We start from the raw sequence: 24,913 nt of genomic DNA, 5'->3' as shown, positions 1-24,913 counted from the left end.
GTGACCATACTAAAAATTAAACTAAATATTATAAATGAATATTTATGAGCAGGGTGCGATTTGTGAAAAAAACAGAGGGGGGGATGCTTTTGAAAATTTTTATGAAATGTTTTTAATACGACGGAAATTGTATTTAGTGTGATCTCAGTTTAATAAAAACATTGTAAGCCTACGTTAGGCCTATTCATTGTAATGATTTAAAGGAGCCGTATGTAGGATTGTGGCCTAAACTGGTACTGCAATCACTATAAAAATACTGTAGAGCAGTGTATCCCCTCCCCCTACCCCCTGACTCCAGGTTGCCAGATGAGCTGCAGTGTTCAGCAGAAACGTAGGCTGCTTCAATGAGCTTCCAATGGCAAGTGACGAACAGACGTACACTGTAAGTTTTTTTTTTCTGTTAATTATGTTTATGCTTCATGAGAGATATTTTGATAAGTAATTATCAAAAAAAAAAAAAAATGATTAATTGTAATTATGTATTTAAAAAATGTACTAATTGTCATTAGTTAAATATAATCGTAAAGATTTATGCTCGTATGTGACCGTATAATCGTAAAGACGTATGCTCGTATGTGACAGTATAATCGTAAAGATTTATGCTCGTATGTGACAGTATAATCGTAAAGATGTATGCTCCTATGTGACAGTATAATCGTAAAGATTTATGCTCGTACGTGACAGACAGAACGGTAATTGTTAGTCTAGGCTACTGTCTCAATTACGTTTCAAATTGCCATAATGGGCGTGCTAATGTTGTTTTCCTCAGCGTCTCAGCATAATGACAGAGAAACGGGCTCCTGTAATGCATTGCTAATGTTAGCATACGTGTGAGCTAACGTTATGTTACTTTGCACAAACATGCATAACTTTGTTCGACTGTCATGAATATATGAAATGTCCATTGACATCAAGTACAAGTTAGCCAAGCATAGATAAATTTTACCTGATCCAGGAGAAAATTAGCAACGTTGGCGTCTGTGTTCAAATTCTTCTCCGTTTTCAGCCATCTCCATCTTTCAAAAGCATCTCCAATACAAATTCTGGTTTTATTTCGGACTTTGTCACGACGAATTTCTGAATTATAACGAGGTCTTTTTGATTTAGTAACATTAGACATTTTTATACGACTGGAGTTAGGGTAGGTTACAGCAAAGCTGGCAACACGGATCCCGAAACACTACTGACTTCGTGATTGGTAGATAGGTGGAGGGAGGCGCGTCAGACCAAAACACAAAATGACAACATCAACATCAGTTGAGGGCTGCAAGTCCACTTTTTAAATGACAAAATCCTGGCCGGACTACGGTTGTCAGTGATATAAGTATTTGAAATGAACATGATTTCTTAATGTCTAGTGACACATCAGGGCCATTTTATGATTAATTGAAATAGATTTCTTACATACAGCTCCTTTAATGTCCACGGTTATTCAAACAACAAATTACATAGAGAAAGCGAGCAAAGAACACAACAGAGCTTTTTGAAACTCCGAATCAGTTAATTGCGCGTCGCAAAATGATTCACTGTTTCGAAGCGCTCCAATCGGATCGCGTATCGCGAATCATTTGATTCAGATCGGGACTTCAAAGCATAGACAGTAAAAGAAATGGACACAGCGACCCCATTGGAACTCAATTGAGACAAGTGAAGCCCATTTTTAGCGATTTTTAGAACTTCCGTTTCTGACGCACAGACTCAAACTAAGCTTGATGACATCAGCAACCTGTCTGACAGATGTAAATCTTCTAGTAGCTGTGCGTGCAAACTGCCATCGTTAATCTTGCAGAGACGGCGAGCTTGAGCGGGGAGTTCTTTGGCCTGAGTGAGCAGGGGTAAGTATTCTGATTAATTATTTTGTATAGTATTTTAAAATGTAACGCCAGTACGCCATATCTCTTGACGTCTCCCCGATTGCCTGCGAGCATCTCCTCCTGTCTGTACGGTAATTTCTCTACTGTGCGACAGAGAGTCGAGTGGTTATGACGCAATCGTTAGCCTATTTTTACAAAAACTGTTTCTACGGGGCCATAATGTAACATAGAAGGTAATGGAGCCCTTTATACATTGTCGTATATCTTTAGAAATGAATAATGGACAAATGGAGTCTTTAAACGCCTCAGATGTAAACTTATTCGCTGTCAAAGTGACGCAAAAATGAATGGGAGTCAATGGGATGCTAACGCAAGTGAAGTTCTGCTACAAGATGGCGGCACGCGGCCGACTTCAACTTCCGGTCGACTTCCTTGCCCCCTGCTTCAAAGCGTGTATCGCGAATCATTTGATTCAGATCGGGACTTCAAAGCGTGTATCGCGAATCATTTGATTCAGATCGGGACGTCAGAGCGTGTATCGCGAATCATTTGATTCAGATCGGGACTTCAAAGCGTCTATCGCGAATCATTTGATTCAGATCGGGACTTCAAAGCGTCTATCGCGAATCATTTGATTCAGATCGGGACGTCAGAGCGTGTATCGCGAATCATTTGATTCAGATCGGGACTTCAAAGCGTGTAAAGCGAATCATTTGATTCAGATCGGGACGTCAGAGCGGGTTTGCATGATGTTTTTATCCCCACCGGGGATAAAAGTTATTCAGCAGAGGCAGGGATGCATAGACCAGAGGGCGGGAAACCTAACTCCCCCCCCGGCAAATCGCACCCTGTTTATGAGTATTAATTAATCTTTTTTATGAACTATCTATAATGGAAAACTGTTAAACGTTTCTTAAAACAGTGAGCAAACGAAGATTAAAATCTCAGATCCACATGAAGCTTTCTATTGGTTAGTGATGTTCTTGACTGTTCTCAATTGGTGATGAATAAACTTTACAAGCCCAGAGGAGAATCAAAGTTAATCAATTAAGCTGAAAGGGGAGGAGCCACCTTAATTCAAAGCTCTACTAAGTAGCAAAGCCAAAACTGACGTGTATTGGAGTTTTGTACCAAAGTTTGTTAGAATGGGCTTCTTGCAAGGTGTGTTAGTGTTGGTTGTGATTGTGGCTTTTGACCTGAAGAATGCATGGGGAAGTTTGAGATACAGTCAAAGTCCAAGCATCATGAAGCCGCAATCAGCTCCAGCTTCCAGAGGTCCTGTTCTTTCATCTCAAGGGTTCTTGAATCCTTTCCAAAAGGCTTCTCAGTTTCAGAGTTTTGACTCCAGAAAATTTGCACAAGATCCTCTTGGTTCTCAGGAAAAGCAGCTGATGCAGGGTCCAGTCAAGCCTCTGGACTGGAGGTTTCCCATCGTTCCGGAGGTGCCAAGGGAGTTGGCGGTGAACTTCCAGTTGAGGCAACCTGTGACTCCCAGTAGTGTAGCTGTTCAGTGCAGTGAGAACCGGGTTCATGTGGAGGTGAAGAAGGATTTGTTTAGCAATGGTCAGCTGATCCAGCCATCTGGTTTGTCTATGGGAGGCTGTCCTGTTGTCCGTGAAGAGGACTCTGCCTCTGGGGTGCTCATCTTTGAATATGAACTACAGGACTGCAATAGTGTGCTGATGGTAAGAACTGTTGAGTCTTACTGGATTAACCAATAAAAACAAAGGTTCTTCATAGGCACCAAATGTTACTTGTATGTTTAACATCCACAGAACCATTTGTTTCTTCTAAAAACTGCTAACTGAAAGCTTCTTTAGGGAACCAAAAGTACTTCTATGGCATGGCTGCTAAAACCATTTTGAACATCTTATTTAAGAGTGTAGTTGATGTGAACTCATTTGGTCACAACTTCCATCTCTCTCAGATGACTGAGAATGAGCTTGTCTACACCTTTGCTCTTACCTACACTCCTGTGGCATTTGCTGGCACTCCGATTACCCGTGCTGAGGGTGCACTTGTTGGTGTTCAATGCCACTATCAAAGGTAAGTGACCAGATGTGACTTTCAGCAATGTTTCTTGTGGTGTTGCAACTGGAAGGTTTGTTTTTGGTATCTCCTTGAACTGCAGGTTCTTTAATGTGAGCAGTAATGCCTTGAATCCAACTTGGGTCCCTTATGCCTCAATGGAGGTTGGCGAGGACCTCTTGCAGTTCTCCCTGAACCTCATGATGGGTTTGTGCAGTGTTTGATCTTAAGCCTTGTGAATGTGGCTGTGCCTAAACTGTTCTTTCCTCTTGCAGATGACTGGTCCTATCAGAGGCCTTCAAACGTGTACTACTTGGGTGACATTATTAATATTGAGGCATCCGTGAAGGTGTACAACCACGTCCCACTGCGTGTGTTTGTGGATAGCTGTGTGGCCACCCGAGTACCTAATGTGAATTCTGTTCCGAGATATTCCTTCATTGAGAATCATGGGTAAAGTCATGTTACTTTATTCTCTAGAACTGATTAAGTTTGTTCAGTGAGCACTTGGTCACTGAGAATTGGGGTGAGTCAAGTGACTAGGTTTAGTTCCTCTTGGTAAGTGCTTTTTGTTGTCACTGAATAACTATCCCAACGTTCATACTATCATCCTAAATAGTATGTGAGATTAAAATTTGACTGGAAGCATAGCATGTTGAAAAGCGTATGCCAAAAGTCCCTGGATGTTCAATTTCAGATTTTTGAAGTGTGGACTTGTGTGCACTCTAATGGCTAATGTTGCTCACAATCCTTTGTGCTCTGGGTAGGAATTGGTTTAGATCTACAAACGTGTACTATAGTGTTAAAACCACACATGTGGTGGATGTGCGCAACTGGTTGACCCTTCAATAAAGGGCTTTGAGTTGCTAATCAACATTTTAACCTGTTAAAGTGCAATTTAACCTTTTATAAACATGTTTGGGCATTAACATTTAAATGCAAAAGTTAGCAGAGTTCATCATGACAAGACTGTGGCTGGCAGAACAACGTGGTACTTTTCTCTCCAGTATGGTAGGAAGTTACACTTTTAAATGTGGACGATGTTAACTATGGTGACAGGCTAGTTTAGTGACTGAGTACATGTAACTATGCTACAGCAGTCTGTTTAAGATGCAATGGTGTGATAGTTTGTCCTGAAGTGTAGTACTGCAGGTAGCCACATTGGGATGTAGCACTGGTCATGGCACTTGATGCATGAAGCTGGTGTTCTTGAGCTGCTCTTTAACCACATTGTCCCTGAGAATTGGGGTAAGATCTGGTGACTTCATGCTATAGAGAGGACATGCAGTTCTTTGTCACCACTCTATCAGGTGCTTTGTGGATGCCAAGGCTACAGCTTCCAGCTCCCGCTTCATGCCTCGAACCCAGGAAGACAAGATCCGGTTCCAGCTGGAGGCCTTCATGTTTCAGGGAGGATCCAATCCTTCTGTACGTACTATGTTGAGTGAATTTGACTTCTCTTCCCATCTGCTTTAATCGTGACCTCTCACCTGTGGTGTCTCTTGCAGATCTACATAACATGTACTGTGAAGGCCACTCTTGCTTCTGCACCCAGTGATGCTCTCCACAAATCCTGTTCCTTCTCCAACGGGTATGTTCATGCTGCTTAAGAACACTGAATGTGCCCCATCTGATTTTTTTTTTTTTTTTTTTTTTCTTGTTGCAGGTGGCTTGCTGCTGATGGGAACCACCAGGCTTGTGGTTGCTGTGACTCAACATGTGGTCCTGGTGTTGGAAATACTGCTCCTGTTGGGGGTAGGTAGCTACTTTAAGGTTGCTTTTGACACTTCTTGTGCTCTACTTAACTTGGGTATTTGCTTCTAGGTGTTCAGTGGGAAGGCAATGCCTCACTCGGTCCTGTAATGGTTAAAGAGCGACAGAAGACTTTAGCTGGACTTCAGTAAATGAGAGAACCTATTGCTGGCTTTTCAATAAATGGAAAACCTTATTCTTGTTTCTGCTTTTGTCTAGTTTAACCAATTGATTTGTGCTGTACATGTGGGGACACTGGTAGTCATACTGTCCCTTTTCTCTTTCTAGAAAAGCTCCCTTCTCAGTAGGGAAGTTAACTTGTCCTTTAAAGAAACCTACTGTGGAGTTGGTTTATTCTCAGTTTAAAGAATTAAGTGAACTCTTGCCCATGATGCTATAAATTGTTCTGCCAATCAGTCTCTGCCCCAAGAGTTTCACTTGAACGCCCACTTCCCTGAAGCACTACAGATATTTTGTATGCATCTTATGTTGTGAACTACAGGTGCATCTCAAATTAGAATATCATGGAAGTTATTTTTGGTAATTTAATTCAAAGCAAATTCTTAAATTCTAGACTTTTTTTTTTTTTTTTTTTTTTTTTTTTTTTTTTTTTTTTTTTAATTCTGATGGTTTTGACTTACAGCTTCGGAAAATTAAAAATTCAGTATCTCAAAATTGGAATGTTCCATTTTGCGCTAGATTAGTTTAGTAAATACTGGGTACCTCCTAGGCTAGTATAGCACATGCAACCACAATAATGGGACTGACTTGTCCAGAAGATGATCAACACCCTCCACAAGGAGGGTAAGCCACAGAAGGTCATTGCTAAAAGGGCTGGCTGATCAGAGTGCTGTATCAAAATAGATTCATAGAAAGTTGACAGGCAGGAAAAGGTGCACAAGCAACAGGGATGACCACAGACTTTGGAAGATGGTCAGGAAATATTCAAGAACTTGGGAGAGCTTCACAAGGAGTGGACTGAAGCCGGGGTCAGCGCATCAAGAGTCCCCATGCTCAGACGTGTTCAGGAAAAGGGCTACAACTGTCACATTCTTAGAACCAAGCCACTCCTGAACCAGGAAAAAAAAAAAGTCAGAAGCATTTCACCTGGGGTAAAGAGAAAGAACTGGACTTGCTCAGTGGTCCAAAGTCCTCTTTTCAAATGAAAGTAAATTTACCCTTTCATTTGGAAATCAAGGTCTGGAGGAAGACTGAAGAGGCACAGAATCCAAAGTCCAGTGTGAAGTTTCTGAAGTCAGTGGTGCTGTGATGTTTGTTGGTGTTGGTCCATTGTGTTTTATCAAGTCCAAAGTCAATGCAGCCATCTACCAGGAGATTTTGGAGCACTTTATGCTTCCATCTGCTGACAAGATTTATGTACAAACCCGATTCCAAAAAAGTTGGGACACTGTACAAATTGTGAGTAAAAAAGGAATGGAATAATTTAGAAATCTCATAAACTTATATTTTATTCAAAATAGAATAAAGATAACATATCAGATGCAGTGGCGCAAAAAGTGGGTATGTGCTATATGCGGCGCATACGGGGGGCGCCAAAGCGATGGTTAATTTTTTTTTTAAATAAAAGTTATATTAATTTATATAAAAGTTATATATAAAAAAAGTTATATACATTTTAGAGGACTAACAGGCTAGAGTAGGCGCCAGTGCCCTCATAAGATTCCATCATAGAATTTAGACATAGAAGGGTAATATCGCGAGTGGGCGGGGCGCAGTGAGCGCTGAGTGAGCAGCAGTAACGTTAGTGAGTTGTTGAAACTCGAAAAAGATGTTTAAAGCAAAAAAGCTATCGGGGGCTAAAAATAGAAAAAGAAAGAGGGAAAATGAATGTAGCGGACTACGGAGCCCTGTAGAAGAAAAAATATCAATCCGTGGCGACGGTTTTGCAATTTTTTTGCTGCATACCCCCCTAACACTGGATAGTTGCACCCCTGTTGGTAATGATGGAACTTGTCGTGCCCACGGATTAATAAACCGTACCCACGAATTTCCAATCCGTGCGTTCAGATTTTGTAAACCGTACCTTCGGTTTTTGAATCCGTACCCACAAATTCATAATCCGTGTGCACGCTTTCGCAATCCGTTCCCTCGGATTTGTAAACTGTAACTTACTCACGGATTCATGCAGCAAGCTCGAAGGTAGCCTACGTGTTAACATACAGTTTTATTGACTGTTATTATGTGGAATAGGCCTACAGCAAATTTAATAAGAAAGATGTGCATCAAAATCTTGTTTAATTTGTGATAATCTTAGCACTTGATTATTATTGTATAATAAACCTGGCATTGTGACTGACACTGGAGTAATTTGTTCCTCTTTTGTAAGTCGTTTTGGATAAAAGTTTCTTATGCATAACCTGCATAATAATATGTAATAATAATAATAATAAAAATAACTATTATTTTTATTATTATTATTTAAATTTATAGGCTAAATAAATTCAGTGCACTTAAGACAGTAAAAATGTTTGTCATAAAATAATTAATGAATGCTTTATTTTTAAATAACCTTTTACAGTTTTGGAAATGTGTTTGTGTACTATTTTTTCTTAACATGAAGAATTATTTTGGTGATTTTATCATACTAGCTTTTCCCCCAGAGTTAGATGCACGCTTCACTGTTAATTTTATTATTAAATAATTAGGCCTATTATAACATTGCAGAATTGCAAACAGAATTGAATCTACCGGTGGGGGCGGAGCCACAAATCCGTGAGTTTACAAACCCGAGGGAACGGATTGCGAAAGCGTGCACACGGATTATGAATTTGTGGGTACGGATTCAAAAACCGAAGGTACGGTTTACAAAATCTGAACGCACGGATTGGAAATTCGTGGGTACGGTTTATTAATCCGTGGGCACGATTTGTTAAACCGAGGGAACAGTTTAAGAATTCGTGAGCACGGTTTATAAACTGAGGGGACGGATTGCAAAACCGTCGCCACGGATTGATTTTTTTTCTCCTACAGGTGACGTGCAGGTATGTGTGTGTGTGTGTGTGTGTGTGTGTGTGTGTGTGTACATATATATGGTAGGCTTACAGTGGCTGTCTGATATACTTTAAAATAAACATTTATTATTTTAAGCACATGATCAAAACCTTCACACCCATTTACTCAAATAATGGACGGAGGGGGCGCCAAAATTTTTTGTTGCATACCCCCCTAACACTGGATAGTTGCACCCCTGATCAGATGTTGAAAGTGAGACATTTTGAAATGTCATGCCAAATATTGGCTCATTTTGGATTTCATGAGAGCTACATATTCCAAAAAACTTGGGACAGGTAGCATTAGAGGCCGGAAAAGTTAAATGTACATATAAGAAACAGCTGGAGGACCAATTTGCAACTTATTAGGTCAGTTGGCAACATGATTGGGTATAAAAAGAGCCTCTCAGAGTGGCAGTGTCTCTCAGAAATCAAGATGGGCAGAGGATCACCAATCCCCCCAATGCTGCGGCGAACAATAGTGGAGCAATATCAGAAAGGAGATTCTCAGAGAAAAATTGCAAAGAGTTTGAAGTTATCATCATCTACAGTGCATAATCTCATCCAAAGATTCAGAGAATCTGGAACAATCTCTGTGCGTAAGGGTCAAGGCTGGAAAAACCATACTGGATGCCCGTGATCTTCGGGCCCTTAGACGGCACTGCATCACATACAGGAATGCTACTGTAATGGAAATCACAACATGGGCTCAGGAATACTTCCAGAAAACATTGTCTGTGAACACAATCCACCATCCATCCATTCTAGAACAACATATGCTCCCATCCAGACGTCGTCTCTTTCAGGGAAGACCTTGCATTTTCCAACATGACAATGCCAGACCACATACTGCATCAATTACAACATCATGGCTGCGCAGAAGAAGGATCCGGGTACTGAAATGGCCAGCCTGCAGTCCAGATCTTTCACCCATAGAAAACATTTGCCGCATCATAAAGAGGAAGATTCGACAAAGAAGACCTAAGACAGCTGAGCAACTAGAAGCCTGTATTAGACAAGAATGGGACAACATTCCTATTCCTAAACTTGAGCAACTTGTCTCCTCATTCCCCAGACGTTTATAGACTGTTATAAAAAGAAGAGGGGATGCCACACAGTGGTACACATGGCCTTGTCCCAACTTTTTTGAGATGTGTTGATGCCATGAAATTTAAAATCAACTTATTTTTCCCTTAAAATGATACATTTTCTCAGTTTAAACATTTGATATGTCATCTGTTGTATTCTGAATAAAATGATTGAAATTTGAAACTTACACATTGCATTCTGTTTTTATTCACAATTTGTACAGTGTCCCAATTTTTTTGGAATCTGGTTTGTAAAACAAACAAACAAAAAAACATTTGTATTAAAGTGCAATTAAAAGTATTTGTTGTACTGAATTTAACGTATTGTGTGCAGAAAGGACCATGTATGACTGAATTAAAGTAATGAGGATGAGATTTATTTTACCTGGCCGTAATGAGAATTTGAGCCAAATAGTTGCTTAATTGTTATGAAAAAGGCAGAAAGGTTTAATTGTCCCAGAATCGACTAAAATATAAAATTAATTCTGTTTTTTTTTCTTTTGTTTTCGGGCTGAAATATGATTAAAACTGTTCTTGTTAAGAGTCACTCTCTCTATTCAGTTCTGACTTGTGCCTAAAACAAAAGCAGTGTGTCCTTGTTGGGATTGGCTAAACTGTAAAATATATTTATATTTTTTTTGTCGCGAAGGACAATCACTTTTTCACATTATACTGTGCATCTGAATATCAGGAACCATTCATTTAAAAACTGAACATCCACAGGGTGAGTTCCTTCAACACAATGGTTTAATCAGCATTTATCCGTCATTACTATGAGGTAAAAGTCATTTAAGTGTTTTGGAGTAAATGGTTATAAAAGCACAATGTCTGTCTCAAACATTTTCATAATTCATGTTTAGTTTTGTTGGGTTAGATTTAGACGAACTGCTGCCATGTTTGAGGTTTGCTGATGTGAGTGGACTGTGATCAGTGTTCATCTGAACTGGAAAAACTGAACTTAAAGACAATTAATTAACAAAGCTGAAAACTGGACTGTGAAAGCCCTTCTCAGAGCTGCTTTTTGGAATACATGTATATTAACAAGCAGATACTGTTTATATTGCTGATTTTAAGAGTTATTAACTTTTAACCACATTACATTTGAAGCTAGTAAAACTGCTGTTGACCCTGGATGGATTCTCATCTGTTTTGGTTGTGTAGAGCGAGATCTCAGCCTCCGCTGCTGCCTCCATCATCATGAGTGATGTACAGCTGTCAGAAGAGCTAAATTATATCCCATTGTAAACAACTATATTTTTCATTCAGAAAATAAATGTTCTAAATTGTTAAAGTAATGATTTGTGACTATCTTTTTGCATGCTTTAAAGTTTTTACACAGTACAGATATGACAGCATTGACAAACTTGCATTAAAATGTTATTTTAGCATTAGATGCTATTAGAGTATTAATTTGAAATGCTCATATATGTTTATTTATATTTAGAAATATTTATATTTATAGTATTGATTTTAATTAGCTTTGAAACGTATATATTCAAGTTTGTCATTTTTTTTCTCTTTTTTAATATTTCAGTTGCTTTCATTTTTTATTTTTAAGCATTTTTTTTTATTTATTTTAGTTTTAGTCATTTTAGTATTAAACAAGTTTTGACAAATGTTTTAATTAAAAAAGTTACTACATGTACCTGTTCATGTTTCTATGAAGTGTTAAAAATTAAATTGATTCTGCAAATCAACCCATTTTATTGTTCTATGTATAATTTGGTAGGAAAATAATTAATTTCACTTATATCTCCACTGTATCCCAGCAGCCACAAGAGAGCGTCATGTTTCATGTGATGGTTTTGTGGATGCATCAAAATGTATTGTTGAAATAATCTTAAAGATGGATGGATTTTAAGAGAATCACAGCGCTGTCTCAGAAAATTCTAAAATGTTTCAGTCATTGTTAGATGTGGAGATTTAATACATCTAACATATTTCTTGTTCCTTAATCTTTCTATAAAGAAAATGTTAGCAATATACTGATGAATCTCTTTCACTGTGAAATCTCCAGACATTACAGGGATTGGCATGCACTGAAGGAAAAACGATAATGTTTAGGCCAACTTATTGTACCTGAACTATTACACGTTACTTCTGAGCAGTTTAGTCCATCCCATTTTGCCAATTTAGTAATATTTTTTAATAGAAAAACACTCAGAATTCGTGCTCTGCAAATTCAGCCAAGTATGGTGACCCATACTCAGAATTCGTGCTCTGCATTTAACCCATCCGAAGTGCACACACACAGAGCAGTGAACACACACACTGTGAACACACACCCGTAGCAGTGGGCAGCCATTTTTATGCTGCGGCGCCCGGGGAGCAGTTGGGGGTTCGATGCCTTGCTAAAGGGCACCTAAGTCATGGTATTGAAGGTGGAGAGAGAACTGTACATGCACTCCCCCCACCCACAATTCCTGCCGGCCCGAGACTCGAACTCACAACCCTTCGATTGGGAGTCCGACTCTCTAACCATTAGGCCACGACTTCCCCAATTTACTAATATTTTTTAATAGTAAATCACTGCTGCATCAAATTGTATTTAGGTATATATGATGTTACCATTAATCCATAGTGACCATACTAAAAACTAAACTAAAAATTATTAATAAATATTTATGAGTATTAATTCATTATTTTTTATGAACTATCTAAAATCAGAATCAGAATGAGCTTTATTGCCAGGTATGTTTACAGAAACAGTTCTAATGGCGCTTTTCCACTGCATGGTACGGTACTGTTCGGTACGGCACGGCACGCTTTGGCGCTTTTCCACTGCATGGTACGGTACGGCTCGCTTCGGCTCGCTTTAAATGGTACCACCTCTGTTGAGGTTCCAAGCGTACCCTACCGATACTAAAATGTGACGTAAAAACACTGCAGATCACTGATTGGTCAGACAGAATCGTCACTACCAGCGTCATTGTATTTGCAACACGAGACACTAAAACCCGCTAGATTTAAATAGCCAGACAACAGCCAACGCGGTAGCACCTGTTTTTAGAGTATTTACTTGATAAAAGAATTTAAAAAATTTCAAAAAAAGAAATGGCTGAATCGTGGTCAGTGGACGAGGTGCAGACGTTCCTCTCGTTGGTTGCCGAGGAGCGGATCCAGCGAGAGCTGGATGGGGCGACACGGAATGAAAAAGTGTTCCAAGAAGTAGCACAGCTCTTAGCCGCACACGGCTACCACCGAACCTACAAACAGTGTAGGGACAAATTAAAAAAACTAAAAAGTGACTACCGAGCCATAAAGGATCACAACGGCCGGAGTGGTGCAAACAGAAGAACGTGGAAGTGGTTCGACCAAATGGACGCTATCTACGGAAGTCGACCTGCGAGCAATGGGAGAGAGGGTGCCCTGGACTCGGCCACCTCGTTGTTGGACAACACAATCGAGGATGGTATGTAAAGTTGTGTACAATATATTAAGTTTGAAAGCTTCACTTTATTGACCATCTATACTGTAAAGCTTTATTTTGTTTTGTTTTTTTACATGTATGCCTATTCTATTATTATGTAAATGTTCTGGATTTGTGTTGCTGTAGTTTGATTTGTGTTGCTGTAATTTGTGCATTAAGAAACATTGTACAAACTTTTTGTTTCAGATGCACTGTCTACGATTGACTCGTTAGCACTTTCTCCGTGCAGTGATGCCTTAACGTCCCAACTGGTGATAGCAGCGTCACCACCAGCAACCTCCAGCAGCACCAGCAGGACACCAGAGCGTGTGGTACCAGGTATGAAATACAGTGGTGGATTAAATTAACGAGTAGACAGACATGAATGTTTATTCATAACATTACTGAAAAAAAAGAAAATATTGTTAGCTGATGCTAACTGTCTAGCTAACAAGCTTGCTGGTGCTAAGTTGAGGTAATTTTTATAAATGATGTCCAAATATTTTTATTCAACCACCTATATATATATCATATTATACATATTACATCTGGGGAGAAAAAATGTGAAAGGATGTGATGTTCAGAACATGGTAACTACAGTAATTATCAAAGTGGGAAGAGATGCACCCTGTTTGGCCAGGGGTGTTTTTAAATTATATTATACTAACTTCAGGCCTTATTATCATGTCATATATAACTGTGATGTTCTGTAAAACAACAAACTTTAAAATACCTTTTTCCTTACTGGTGAAAATCAGATGGTCATCTCTGTTTTCTCTCAGGTACATCACAGTGTAAGCTTCACAGTGAACATTACTCTCATCAACATAGTCCATATCAACAACAAAAATATATCTTGACTCCATATAGTGGTTATTTTGGAAAAAATCCCAGGTATTTTGAGCAGTAGGATTATAAAAAAAAAAATATGTGCTAATATAAAATGAAATTAAGTAGCCTATATAAAATTGCAAACATCTATCTTTCATTACTTTTTACTTAAGTACATAAAAAATTGAGTACTTTTGTACTTTCACTTGAGTAACATTGAAAAGGGAGTACTTTTACTGGAGTAATATTTTATTATATGTATCTGTACTTTTACTCAAGTACTTGATTTGTGTACTTTGTCCACCACTGATGAAAATATGACTAAAACACTTAATGTTACAGATCATATATTTAGACTAAGCTTACCTAATCCTTTTCTTATGTCGTTTTGAAAGCCTGCACTAAAAATTGGATTTATCATGAAATCCTGTTGCTCACCATAAATACATTATTGCTAGCTACTGTAACTTTGATTAGTTCACACTGTAGATCATGGGGTTGTTAATGAACAGTTCTTTCATAAATTTATCGATGATATGTGATAAGCTTTATTTTAACTCTCAATTTTTTTTTTGATTTTAGCAAAAACCTTTAGAAAAAAAATCACAATTATAACTTTTCTTTCTTTGTGTCCAGGCAAGAGGAAACGGAACCATGCACCATCAGGAGCATCTTGCTGTTTTAAGAGAGATGCAGGTGGCTGATATTCAACAGCAGGAACTGAACCGGGCACAGAGGGAGCTACATTTGCAGATAAAGCCCTAACCACGCCCCCTATTGGCACGTAGCAGGCATAGCTCAGTCAGGAGCGGACATTTTGACTTGACAGCAGCAGGTTACAAATCAGGCTAGCTGGACTGTTTATTCGACTGTTGTATATGTTTTTCCCGTGTGTAAATGATTACGGGTGAGTTTATACATATATATATTATATTTTGTCATCTATATCATTGTTCTGATTGTCAGTGTTTGCCCATAAATCGAACGCAATTTAAACTGCGTCACAGATGAAAGTGAAACTGAAAGCGATATTGAAAGTGAAACCAAACGCCTTTGTATCGGGCATTAAGCTTGCTAATAAGTGTATTTCTATTATAACACAAATGATTATGTTCACTTCCTAGTTATATATTACCCGGTTTGTTTATTATTGTCAACTTGATAACGTTGATTAGTTCCTACTCTTAATATAGAGCACATGCAACGATCGGGCGATATGCTTGTCATTGCTTACTTATTTATTAATATACTCGGCAAATAATGTGTGTTAATTAATATGTTACTGAAGAACTGAATGTTTATGTCATTTACCAATATCTTTACTACAGTTTTCTTTGTATTTCTTCTGTTTATAGACCACATTTGTGTGAAGTAACATATACAACCCATCTATGATTAAACAAGCTAAATTGGGATTCTCTCTCACGTTTCTCTAACCGGAAACACACACCACCATCTTGGCTGCACTACACCTGAACCCACTGAGCGTCACATACGCTCGTATATGGTCCTTCGAGCCGGATTGTGCATCAAGATGGATCCTGAAACTCCCAGCGAAACTGAACCTGTCGTCCGACCTCGCCCTCCAAGAGAGAGACACCTTCCTGCCCATCTAGCTGATTACGATGTTCAGCTCCCACCTAACCTCCATCTGGAGCCACCACCTGCAGATTCGACTTCGCAGAGACCATCGAGACCATCAAGACATGCGTCTAGATCCATTTCTTCTGGCACAGTGTCCAGTACTTCATCAAGATCTCATCGTAGTGCACAACGCAGATCTCCCAGACATGGACTCTCTGATCTTCAAGCTGCCATATTGGAGGAAAGGCTAAAGACCCTGGACTTGGAAGAGCTTCAAGAGCAGATTGAAGAGGACGCCATTGTAGATAAAGAGTGTGAGAGACTTGATGCTCAGGCTAGAGAAGCGCAGTATAGACAGGAACAAGCCACTAAGGCTAGAGAGTTGCTAGCTAAGCAGGTAGAGAGCCGGCGGCGTCTCAAAAAGGTTCAAAATGAGCTTGAGGTTGCTAAATATGTTTGTGTACTTCTTAAACAGGAATCTCAAGATGTTAATGTTGCTGCTTCACAGTCCAGCCTAGCTGTTGATCCTCTGTCTGAGGTAGGCACTCAACAACACAGAGTTGCTGCTACCACTGATCTTAAATCATCTGCCCAGGTAATTCCTAGTCATTCTACCCCTTGCAATGTTAACTTTGTACCTGTGTCATCGGTAATGCCTTCCCCCATATTACCTGCTGTACACATTACTGCTTCAGTAGCTGAATCCCCATTCAGTTCTGTCAACTCAGCTGCAGAGGTAACCGAGTCTAACCTAGTTACAAGGTCATCGGCTATGCTAGTTTCTGCACCGCCCACCTTAATGTCTAGGCCATATTATACGGCTCCTTTACCCTTTAACCCAACTGTGGTGGCCAGGTCACACCATTACTCAGATACCTCTGTCACCTATAGTCAGATACCCTCTGTTAATGTCCTGCCTACAGTCCCATCTACAGTTCCAGTAACATTAGGGGCTCCCTTACAGGCTCAGTCCTACCACGCCAAAAATCCTAGCCCTCACTGGACAGCAGTACCGTATCCTGCTCCCCCATCTGATGCCACTCAAAATTGGGCAGGGATGTACCCCTCTCTAGCCCAACCACCTGGTCTGGAAATGTTAGCTGCCTCAGCTTACGGGGTCCCAAAGCCAGCTATCCCATACTTCGATACTGGCAGAGAAAGTGACTTTGCACTACTGAAGATGGCCTTAGACAACGTAATGAATAACCAGCCTCATCTGACTGAACATTACAAATATCAGGTCCTTTTAAGTCACTTAAAACTCCCCAATGCTCTCCAGTTGGCCAAAGCCTATATGTATGACCCCAGACCATACACAACTGCACTGCAAGCGCTGCAGGATAAATACGGCCAACCACGTCAACTGGTTCAGTCCGAATTAGGTGTCATACTGAATGCACCAGCAGTCAAGTTCGGTGATGCAGAAGCTTTTGACTCCTTTTCCCTATCTATCCAAACAATAGTAGGGATGCTCAGAACTTTGGAAGGCCCAAATGGATACGAGCTGCGCTGTGGCTCTCATGTTGATCGATTGTTAAGCAAGATGCCACCATCATATCGCGATGGGTTCGTTGAGTACTGTTTCAGCCGAGGCATTTTGCAAACTGGCACGGACCGCACTTATACTTTACCCGACCTGTCTGCATGGCTGCAGATGAAGTCACAAGCAAAGTGCATTTCCAATAAAGCAGCTACTATGTATCAGTTTGATATGGCTAGACCTGCCAAGAAAGACCTGCAAAGGTCAGTACCTTCTCGTTCAAAGGAGAGATCCACATCCATCTTGTACTCAGCTGATGCCAGTTCAGCCTTGCAGGGACCAACGAAATCTAAGACTCCCTTTAAGATTCAACCATTCAGCCCATACTGTAATACAAAGGACCACTTCCTTAACGCATGTCCTAAGTTCAAGATAATGACTACAGATCAAATAGTACAGTGGATAACCAATGAGAAGCGCTGTTGGAAATGTGGGCGAACCCATAAGCCAGACAGTTGTACTCTGAAAAGAACCTGTACCAACTGTAAAGAGTTACATCTGACCATCTTGCATGAGGCAGCCTTACAGATCCAAAAAAGCGTGCTATTAGTCAACATTCCTACCCCTCAGGTCTATTTAGACAGGCCCAACAGATCTCAAAAGGTAATGCTCAAGATAGTCAAGGTCTTACTGCACAATCATAAGAAAGTCATGGAAGCATATGCAGTGTTGGACGATGGTTCAGAGCGTAGCATTGTTTTGTCACAGGCTGTAGTTCAGTTGAACCTCCTCACTGAACCTGAAACACTCACACTACGCACGGTCCATCATGATGTAGTTAATCTGCACGGAGCCACTGTTTCCCTCCATGTGTCACCTTTGCACAGACCATGCAAGAAATACCTGATTCCTCATGCATTCACCGCAGATAACCTTAGACTATCCGAACATTCCTACGAGCATCTTAGTATGAGCATCTTAGGTCCTTGCAATTACCCTGGATTGACCGCGCCCAACCTCTATTGCTTATCGGGTCTGACATGCCTCACCTGCTTGCTCCTGTCCAGCCAGTGTGTATGGGACCTGCAAATGGACCAATTGCCATCTGTACTAGACTTGGTTGGACCCTCCAAGGTCCCACTGGGCTTAGTCAACCCATCCCTTCCACCCCACAGTGTCTCCACATAACCACAACCACGTTGAATACTGAGTTATTCAAGAATGTGAAACGCCTCTGGCAAATCGATACTCTGCCCTATGTAAATGAGAAGACAGCCACTCGCTCCAAGCAAGACCAGTATGCCCTCTCTCTTCTCCAGACACGTACCACCAGGGTAGAAGTCAGTGGTGTTATGCGATACGCCACTCCCTTGCTCAGACGACCCAATGCTGAACTTCTTAGAGCCCCTAAAGAAGCAGTGATGGCAAACCTTCGAAGCACTGAGCGTAAACTTGCTAAAGACCTTAGGCGAGCCGAGTCTTACTGTTCTGAAATGAAGAAACTGCAAGAAGCTGGCTACGTAGCAGAGATATCAACACAAGAAGCTGAGCAATCCCCTGAGTCGTGGTACATCCCTCACCATATGGTGACCCATAACAACAAGGACAGAATAGTTTTCAACTGTTCTTATTCATACCAAGGCCACTCTTTAAATGACATCCTCCTACCTGGGCCCATTCTTGGCCCGTCGTTACTTGGTGTCTTGCTGAGGTTCCGTGAACATCCTGTAGCCATCAGCGGAGATGTGAAAGGTATGTTCCACCAGGTTCGCCTCTTGCCAAGTGATAAGCCTATTGTACGCTTTCTGTGGAGAGACATGCAGAGGACAGAACAGCCTAAGATCTACGAATGGCAAGTCTTACCATTCGGCACAACGTGCAGCCCATGCTGTGCCATATATGCACTCCAAGAAATTGCCCAGAACCACCCGCAAATGGATCAAACTCTGGTGAGAACGGTCAAAAGTTCATTTTATGTAGACAACTGTCTTCATAGCCTTCAAACTGCTGCTGAAGCTAGAGCATTGGTAGATGACCTACGGCAACTTTTGCTCACTGGTGGGTTTGATCTCCGTCAATGGGCCAGCAACCGACCTGAGGTTATTCAGCATCTCCCCTCTGAAGCAAGATCACAGAATAGTGAACTCTGGCTATCACAGAAGAGTACTGACCTCCTGGAAGGTACACTTGGGCTACTGTGTAACTGCCTCACAGACTCGTTCAGCTACAAACCCAGCCAATCTGGATGCCTTGAACCCACTCTACGCAATGTCTACAGTGTTTTGGCATCACAATATGATCCCCTGGGTTATCTAATTCCATTTACAACCCGAGCCAAAGTGCTGGTCCAGGATTTGTGGAAGAACAACCTAGGGTGGGATGACCCAATCACATCTGACAGCCTGTTAACTAGATGGCAAGACTGGCAGCAAGAGCTCCACAGTTCAAATCAGATTGCAATCCCAAGGTGTTACACTCCATATGAAGGACAAGTGAAAATCCTCAATCGGGATTTACATATATTCTGCGATGCATCTGAGAGGGCTTATGGCTCAGTAGCCTACATGCACACAGAAAACAATGAAGGACATGTTCATGTCTCATTTGTGTTGGCCCGTTCACGAGTGGCACCTCGGAAGCAGATGACAATCCCTCGTTTGGAACTGAGTGCGGCACTTACCGGAGCGCAGGTGGCTAATGTCCTTCAAGCAGAACTAACTGTGGACATCAATCGTATCATTCTCTGGTCAGACTCAGCCACAGTCATCCAATGGCTTAAATCCGACTCATGCAGATACAAAGTCTTTGTGGGAACACGGGTGGCTGAAATTCAATCACTCACTAATATTGATTCCTGGAGGTACGTTGATTCAGCTAACAACCCTGCTGATGTCATAACACGAGGCCAAACATTAAAGGAATTAACCCCACCTTGCCGTTGGATTACTGGACCAAATTTCCTGTACCAGTCAGAGACCTGTTTGCCCACTTTGCCAGCAGTTGAACCTGAACCAGAGGCAGAATTAAAAAAGTCAACAAACTTCCTGCATGTGTGCACAAATCCAGACATTCCCATTCCTGATGTTAACCAATTTAGTACCTGGTCCGAGCTACTAAAATTTACAGTGACATCCCTTCACGGGGCGGCTACCTCTCCCATGCAGTCACCAAATGATTCAGAGAGTTACATATCAGCAGAGAAGCTCCTCCTACAACAGGCTCAGAAAGATTCCTTTCCAGAGGAGTTTAAAGCTCTTGCTTCTGATCGACCATTATCATCTAACAGTAGATTAGCATCCTTATCACCTGAGTATGACAAAGCCAGTGGACTTATCAGGGTAGGAGGGAGACTGAGACATGCTAAGCAGATAGAATTGGTTGCAATACATCCCATTGTGCTCGATCCACAACATCACCTAACCAAGCTTCTGATCAAGGAATATGATGCCTCCCTTTTGCATCCTGGGCCAGAAAGAGTATTTGCCGAGCTGAGAAGACGATACTGGATTCTGCGAGGAAGGGAAGCTATCAAGAAGCATCAATACAGGTGTCTGGACTGCCAGAAATGGCGTGCTAAACCTGGTGTACCCAAAATGTCTGACCTCCCATCAGCACGCTTACGTTTGTACAAACCCCCATTTTATTCCACTGGGATGGATTGTTTTGGTCCATTCACAGTGAAGATTGGTCGACGTACAGAGAAAAGATGGGGAATAGTTTTCAAATGTCTGACTACCCGTTGTCTCCATCTTGATCTATTAGAAAGCCTTGATATAGATGCATTTCTAATGTCTCTCCGCAGATTCATAGCACGAAGAGGGAAACCATTTGAGCTCCTTTGTGATAATGGAACAAACTTTGTTGGAGGAGACAAAGAAATGAAAGCAGCCTATGAAGCCATGACGCCTCAACTCAGGGAACAACTGGCAGAACAACAGATTTCATTCAGATTTATTCCACCTGGTGCCCCTCATTTCGGTGGAGCATGGGAACGGGAGGTTAAATCAGTAAAGCAGGCCCTAAAGGTAGTACTGAGAGATCAAACATTGACTGAAACTGTACTGCGAACCGTGCTCACAGAAGTAGAAGGCATCCTAAATGCTAAGCCTTTGGGATACGTGTCCTCAGACGTGTCTGATCTGGACCCAGTTACGCCTAGCATCCTCCTTATGGGTCGACATGATTCTTCTCTCCCACAAGTGCTTTATGATTCAAGTAATCTTTTGGGTACCAGAAGATGGAAACATAGCCAAGTACTCGCTGACCATTTCTGGTCTAGATTCATCCATTACTACCTTCCAAATCTGCAAGAAAGACAGAAATGGCGTAAAGATGGAGGAGAAATTGATCTAGACCAGGTGGTACTGATAGTGGATTCACAACTACCACGAGCATGTTGGCCAGTAGGGAAAGTTACCAACATTTTCCCTGGACTTGATGGGCGTATCAGAACAGTTGAAGTGGAGGTACAGAATCGCACATATGTGAGACCTGTATCTCGTTTAGTCCCACTCCCTAAATTCTCAGACGATGACCCTATTGAGCCTACTAATTAGCTAGGTTTTCTCACTATTTCAAATGTGCTTACACACATTTGGGGGCGGCTGTGTGAGAAAGCCCTAACCACGCCCCCTATTGGCACGTAGCAGGCATAGCTCAGTCAGGAGCGGACATTTTGACTTGACAGCAGCAGGTTACAAATCAGGCTAGCTGGACTGTTTATTCGACTGTTGTATATGTTTTTTCCCGTGTGTAAATGATTACGGGTGAGTTTATACATATATATATTATATTTGTCATCTATATCATTGTTCTGATTGTCAGTGTTTGCCCATAAATCGAACGCAATTTAAACTGCGTCACAGATGAAAGTGAAACTGAAAGCGATATTGAAAGTGAAACCAAACGCATTTGTATTGGGCATTAAGCTTGCTAATAAGTGTATTTCTATTATAACACAAATGATTATGTTCACTTCCTAGTTATATATTACCCGGTTTGTTTATTATTGTCAACTTGATAACGTTGATTAGTTCCTGCTCTTAATATAGAGCACATGCAACGATCGGGCGATATGCTTGTCATTGCTTATTTATTTATTAATATAATCGGCAAATAATGTGTGTTAATTAATATGTTACTGAATAACTGAATGTTTGTGTCATTTACCAATATTTTTACTACTATTTTCTTTGTATTTCTTCTGTTTATAGACCACATTTGTGTGAAGTAACATATACAACCCATCTATGATTAAACAAGCTAAATTGGGATTCTCTCTCTCGTTTCTCTAACCGGAAACACACACCACCATCTTGGCTGCACTACACCTGAACCCACTGAGCGTCACATACGGTCCTTAATTTTTTACTTTTAAATGTTTATATATGTCTTATTTATATTTTTATTTTTTTTTGCACTACATACATTTTCACATTTAAAGTTTGCTTGGTGTACATTCTTTACTTTTAAATTTGTCTTTATATATGTCTTAATATTTTCTTTATATACATTTTTTCCACTACATACATTAGTACTTTGTTTAACGTTTAATCTGTTTACATTTTTCTTAAATAAAATTTACTTGTCAAACGTGTACTTTCCTTTTTTATGGTGCATGTGGATAAGAGCAACAGGTTTCATCAACCTAAATGTCACAATTTAAAAGATTAATAGTACACTTTTACTCAAAACTCACTTTAAACGCTATTGAGTATTTTTATCATATACTGCTCGTGGTTTAAAATAGTGTTTGGGCATAAAATGAACAAAAATGCTATTCTGTATCACAAAATATTTAAAAGAACATGTGATAATTATTTCTCCAAATGTGCACACAATTGGATAAGAGCCCTGATGAATGCTGTATATTGCATGAAAGTGAACACAAACCTGAGAAAACATGATTGAGTGCATTATGAGTGATAATTCCTATTCAAAATATCAAATATTACAGATTAATAATTTTGCACTCCTGGAATAAATTAAGAATTTAATGTCACTGCAAAGCAGATTTATCATAAACAGTGGTCAAATATCAAAGCTGGAGTCTTACATCTTTATAATGATGCTATTTTTTTATTAATATTATATTTATAATAAATGGGTAAATAAATATGCAAGGGAAACTTTTTCAAATACTGCACAAAAGTTTATTTACAACACACTTTACAGAACAGACAGAGTCAACTATTCAAGTAACGCATCAGAGCCTCACGGACATCCCTGCCCTCCTCCTCTACAGGCTGAGCCAGTCCCAGCACAGGCTCTGCTGCTGAAGGTGGATCCCATGCACTCTCATAGGCCTCTCCATGACTCTCACAAAGGTTATGTAGAGCACAGCATGTCAGCACCATAGATTTCACAAGGTCGACCGCACAGTCATTTATTTTCATAAGGCAACGCCATCTTCCTTTTAATCTACCAAAAGCATTTTCCAACCACTACACGTGCTCTGGAGATTTTCATGTTGTAGAACCGCTGTTCCGCTGTTAGCCGTCCAGTGTCAATGAATGGTTTTAATAGCCAGTTCTGCAAGGGATAGGCAGAGTCTCCAAGGATGTAGTAGCCAACATTCACCCCAGCAATGTTTTTGGTGCTAGCTGGTATGTGGTTTCCACGGCTTGCCACCTCCCAGTGTGGACAGTCTCAAAACCCGAGCATCATGCAGGCTTCCAGGCAGTCCTGTGAACACATTCCAGAAAAGTCCCTTTCCATCCACAACACCTTGAAGTATGATGGAGTGCCAGCCTTTACGGTTGAAATAGTCACAGTGATAGTCTTGTGGTGCTATTATGGGTATGTGTGATCCATCAATAGCACCAATACACTGTGGAAGTCCCCATCTGTTCTCAATGTAGGCAGCCATTTCTTTAAACCTCTCCTGATCTGGAAAAAAAAAATTTCCAACACATCAACAACCACACCCCTTAAGCACAGAACTCCTGAACACACCGACACACAGTTGAAATGCTTGCTCCAAAAAGATGTCCAACACTTCTGTACTCAGAGCCGGTAGCAAGCTTCCACAGTGCAATGGCTACTCTCTTCTTTAGAGGTACACACACGCGGAAGTTTGCGTCCCGTCTCTCCATCGCAGGACGCAGTTTGTTGCACAAGTAAATAAACGTTTCTTCCGACATTCTAAAGTTCTCCAACCACTGCGTGTTTGTAAACCCAGGAACAATCACACCCCACCACTCAGAAGCTCTGTTTAATGTCCAAACAGATGGTCTGTGACGGCGACTTTGCAAAATATGATACATCTGAAATACAGAGAGTACACATTTTAATACCTACAATTGTCAGCTAAATCCATCATATGCTTTGTGACAATATAGCGATTGAGACCCTAAACCAAGATTAGCTTACCCTCGTGCGCCGTCGGGCAAATCGAGTGATGTCGTCATCTTCGCTTCGTTGTAAGAGTTCCCAGACTCGTTTGTTTTTTTTTGCAGTAATTTGTTTTGCTGCCATCAGCCTCATTTTAAACACATTTCTCCGTCTTGAAGTTAAAAACATCCACATGCCGAGAATCAAGAACACCATCCCCTCGATAGGCTCCATTGTTTCTGTGTTGCGCATTTGAAATATGGCGCATTTAGGATGATGTCATGACAGTAGAGGCGGCAACTATTAACGATCAGTCCCACCTACTTTGATGCGGTACTAACTGCAGTGGAAATGCAACCGAGCTAAAGCGAACCAAACCGTGCCGTACCAAGTCGAGTCGTACCAAGCAGTGGAAAAGCGAAGCGAGCCGAACTGTTCCGCGCCGAGTTGAACCGTAACGAGCCGAACCGAGCCGTACCATGCAGTGGAAAAGCGCCAAAAGAGGAAATGTGCTGGATGTGAGGGGTCCAGACTGATTTTGCCAGCCCTTTGATCACTCTGGATAAGTACAGTTCTTGAATAGA

The 24,913-nt window shown here is 40.8% G+C and overlaps 3 protein-coding genes across 3 annotated transcripts; 2 read left to right on the top strand and 1 right to left on the bottom strand.

Moving 5' to 3' along the window:
• The first annotated feature begins 2,923 nt into the window (after positions 1 to 2,923).
• Positions 2,924 to 5,787, top strand: LOC109052488 (zona pellucida sperm-binding protein 3). Its single transcript, XM_042773469.1, has 8 exons — positions 2,924 to 3,499; positions 3,742 to 3,860; positions 3,946 to 4,049; positions 4,118 to 4,295; positions 5,153 to 5,270; positions 5,351 to 5,433; positions 5,509 to 5,597; positions 5,667 to 5,787. Exons 1-8 carry the CDS (start codon positions 2,960 to 2,962, stop codon positions 5,744 to 5,746), a joined length of 1,311 nt encoding a protein of 436 aa, XP_042629403.1. The 5' UTR covers positions 2,924 to 2,959; the 3' UTR covers positions 5,747 to 5,787.
• Positions 5,788 to 12,724: 6,937 nt separating this feature from the next.
• LOC109081946 (trihelix transcription factor PTL-like) lies at positions 12,725 to 14,637 on the top strand. The gene is made up of 3 exons (XM_019096902.2): positions 12,725 to 13,105; positions 13,310 to 13,441; positions 14,570 to 14,637. The coding sequence occupies exons 1-3, from the start codon at positions 12,748 to 12,750 to the stop codon at positions 14,635 to 14,637; spliced, it is 558 nt and encodes a 185-aa protein (XP_018952447.2). The 5' UTR covers positions 12,725 to 12,747.
• An 8,958-nt stretch (positions 14,638 to 23,595) lies between these two features.
• LOC122148099 (protein ANTAGONIST OF LIKE HETEROCHROMATIN PROTEIN 1-like) lies at positions 23,596 to 24,824 on the bottom strand. Its single transcript, XM_042773368.1, has 3 exons — positions 24,369 to 24,824; positions 23,935 to 24,262; positions 23,596 to 23,885 (listed from the first exon to the last, which is right to left on the bottom strand). The coding sequence occupies exons 1-3, from the start codon at positions 24,579 to 24,581 to the stop codon at positions 23,596 to 23,598; spliced, it is 831 nt and encodes a 276-aa protein (XP_042629302.1). The 5' UTR covers positions 24,582 to 24,824.
• Positions 24,825 to 24,913: the final 89 nt, after the last annotated feature.

Source organism: Cyprinus carpio, chromosome A17 (assembly GCF_018340385.1).
Source record: "Cyprinus carpio isolate SPL01 chromosome A17, ASM1834038v1, whole genome shotgun sequence".
NCBI classification, from domain to species: domain Eukaryota; kingdom Metazoa; phylum Chordata; class Actinopteri; order Cypriniformes; family Cyprinidae; genus Cyprinus; species Cyprinus carpio.
This window is presented reverse-complemented; position numbering and strand designations above follow the sequence as displayed.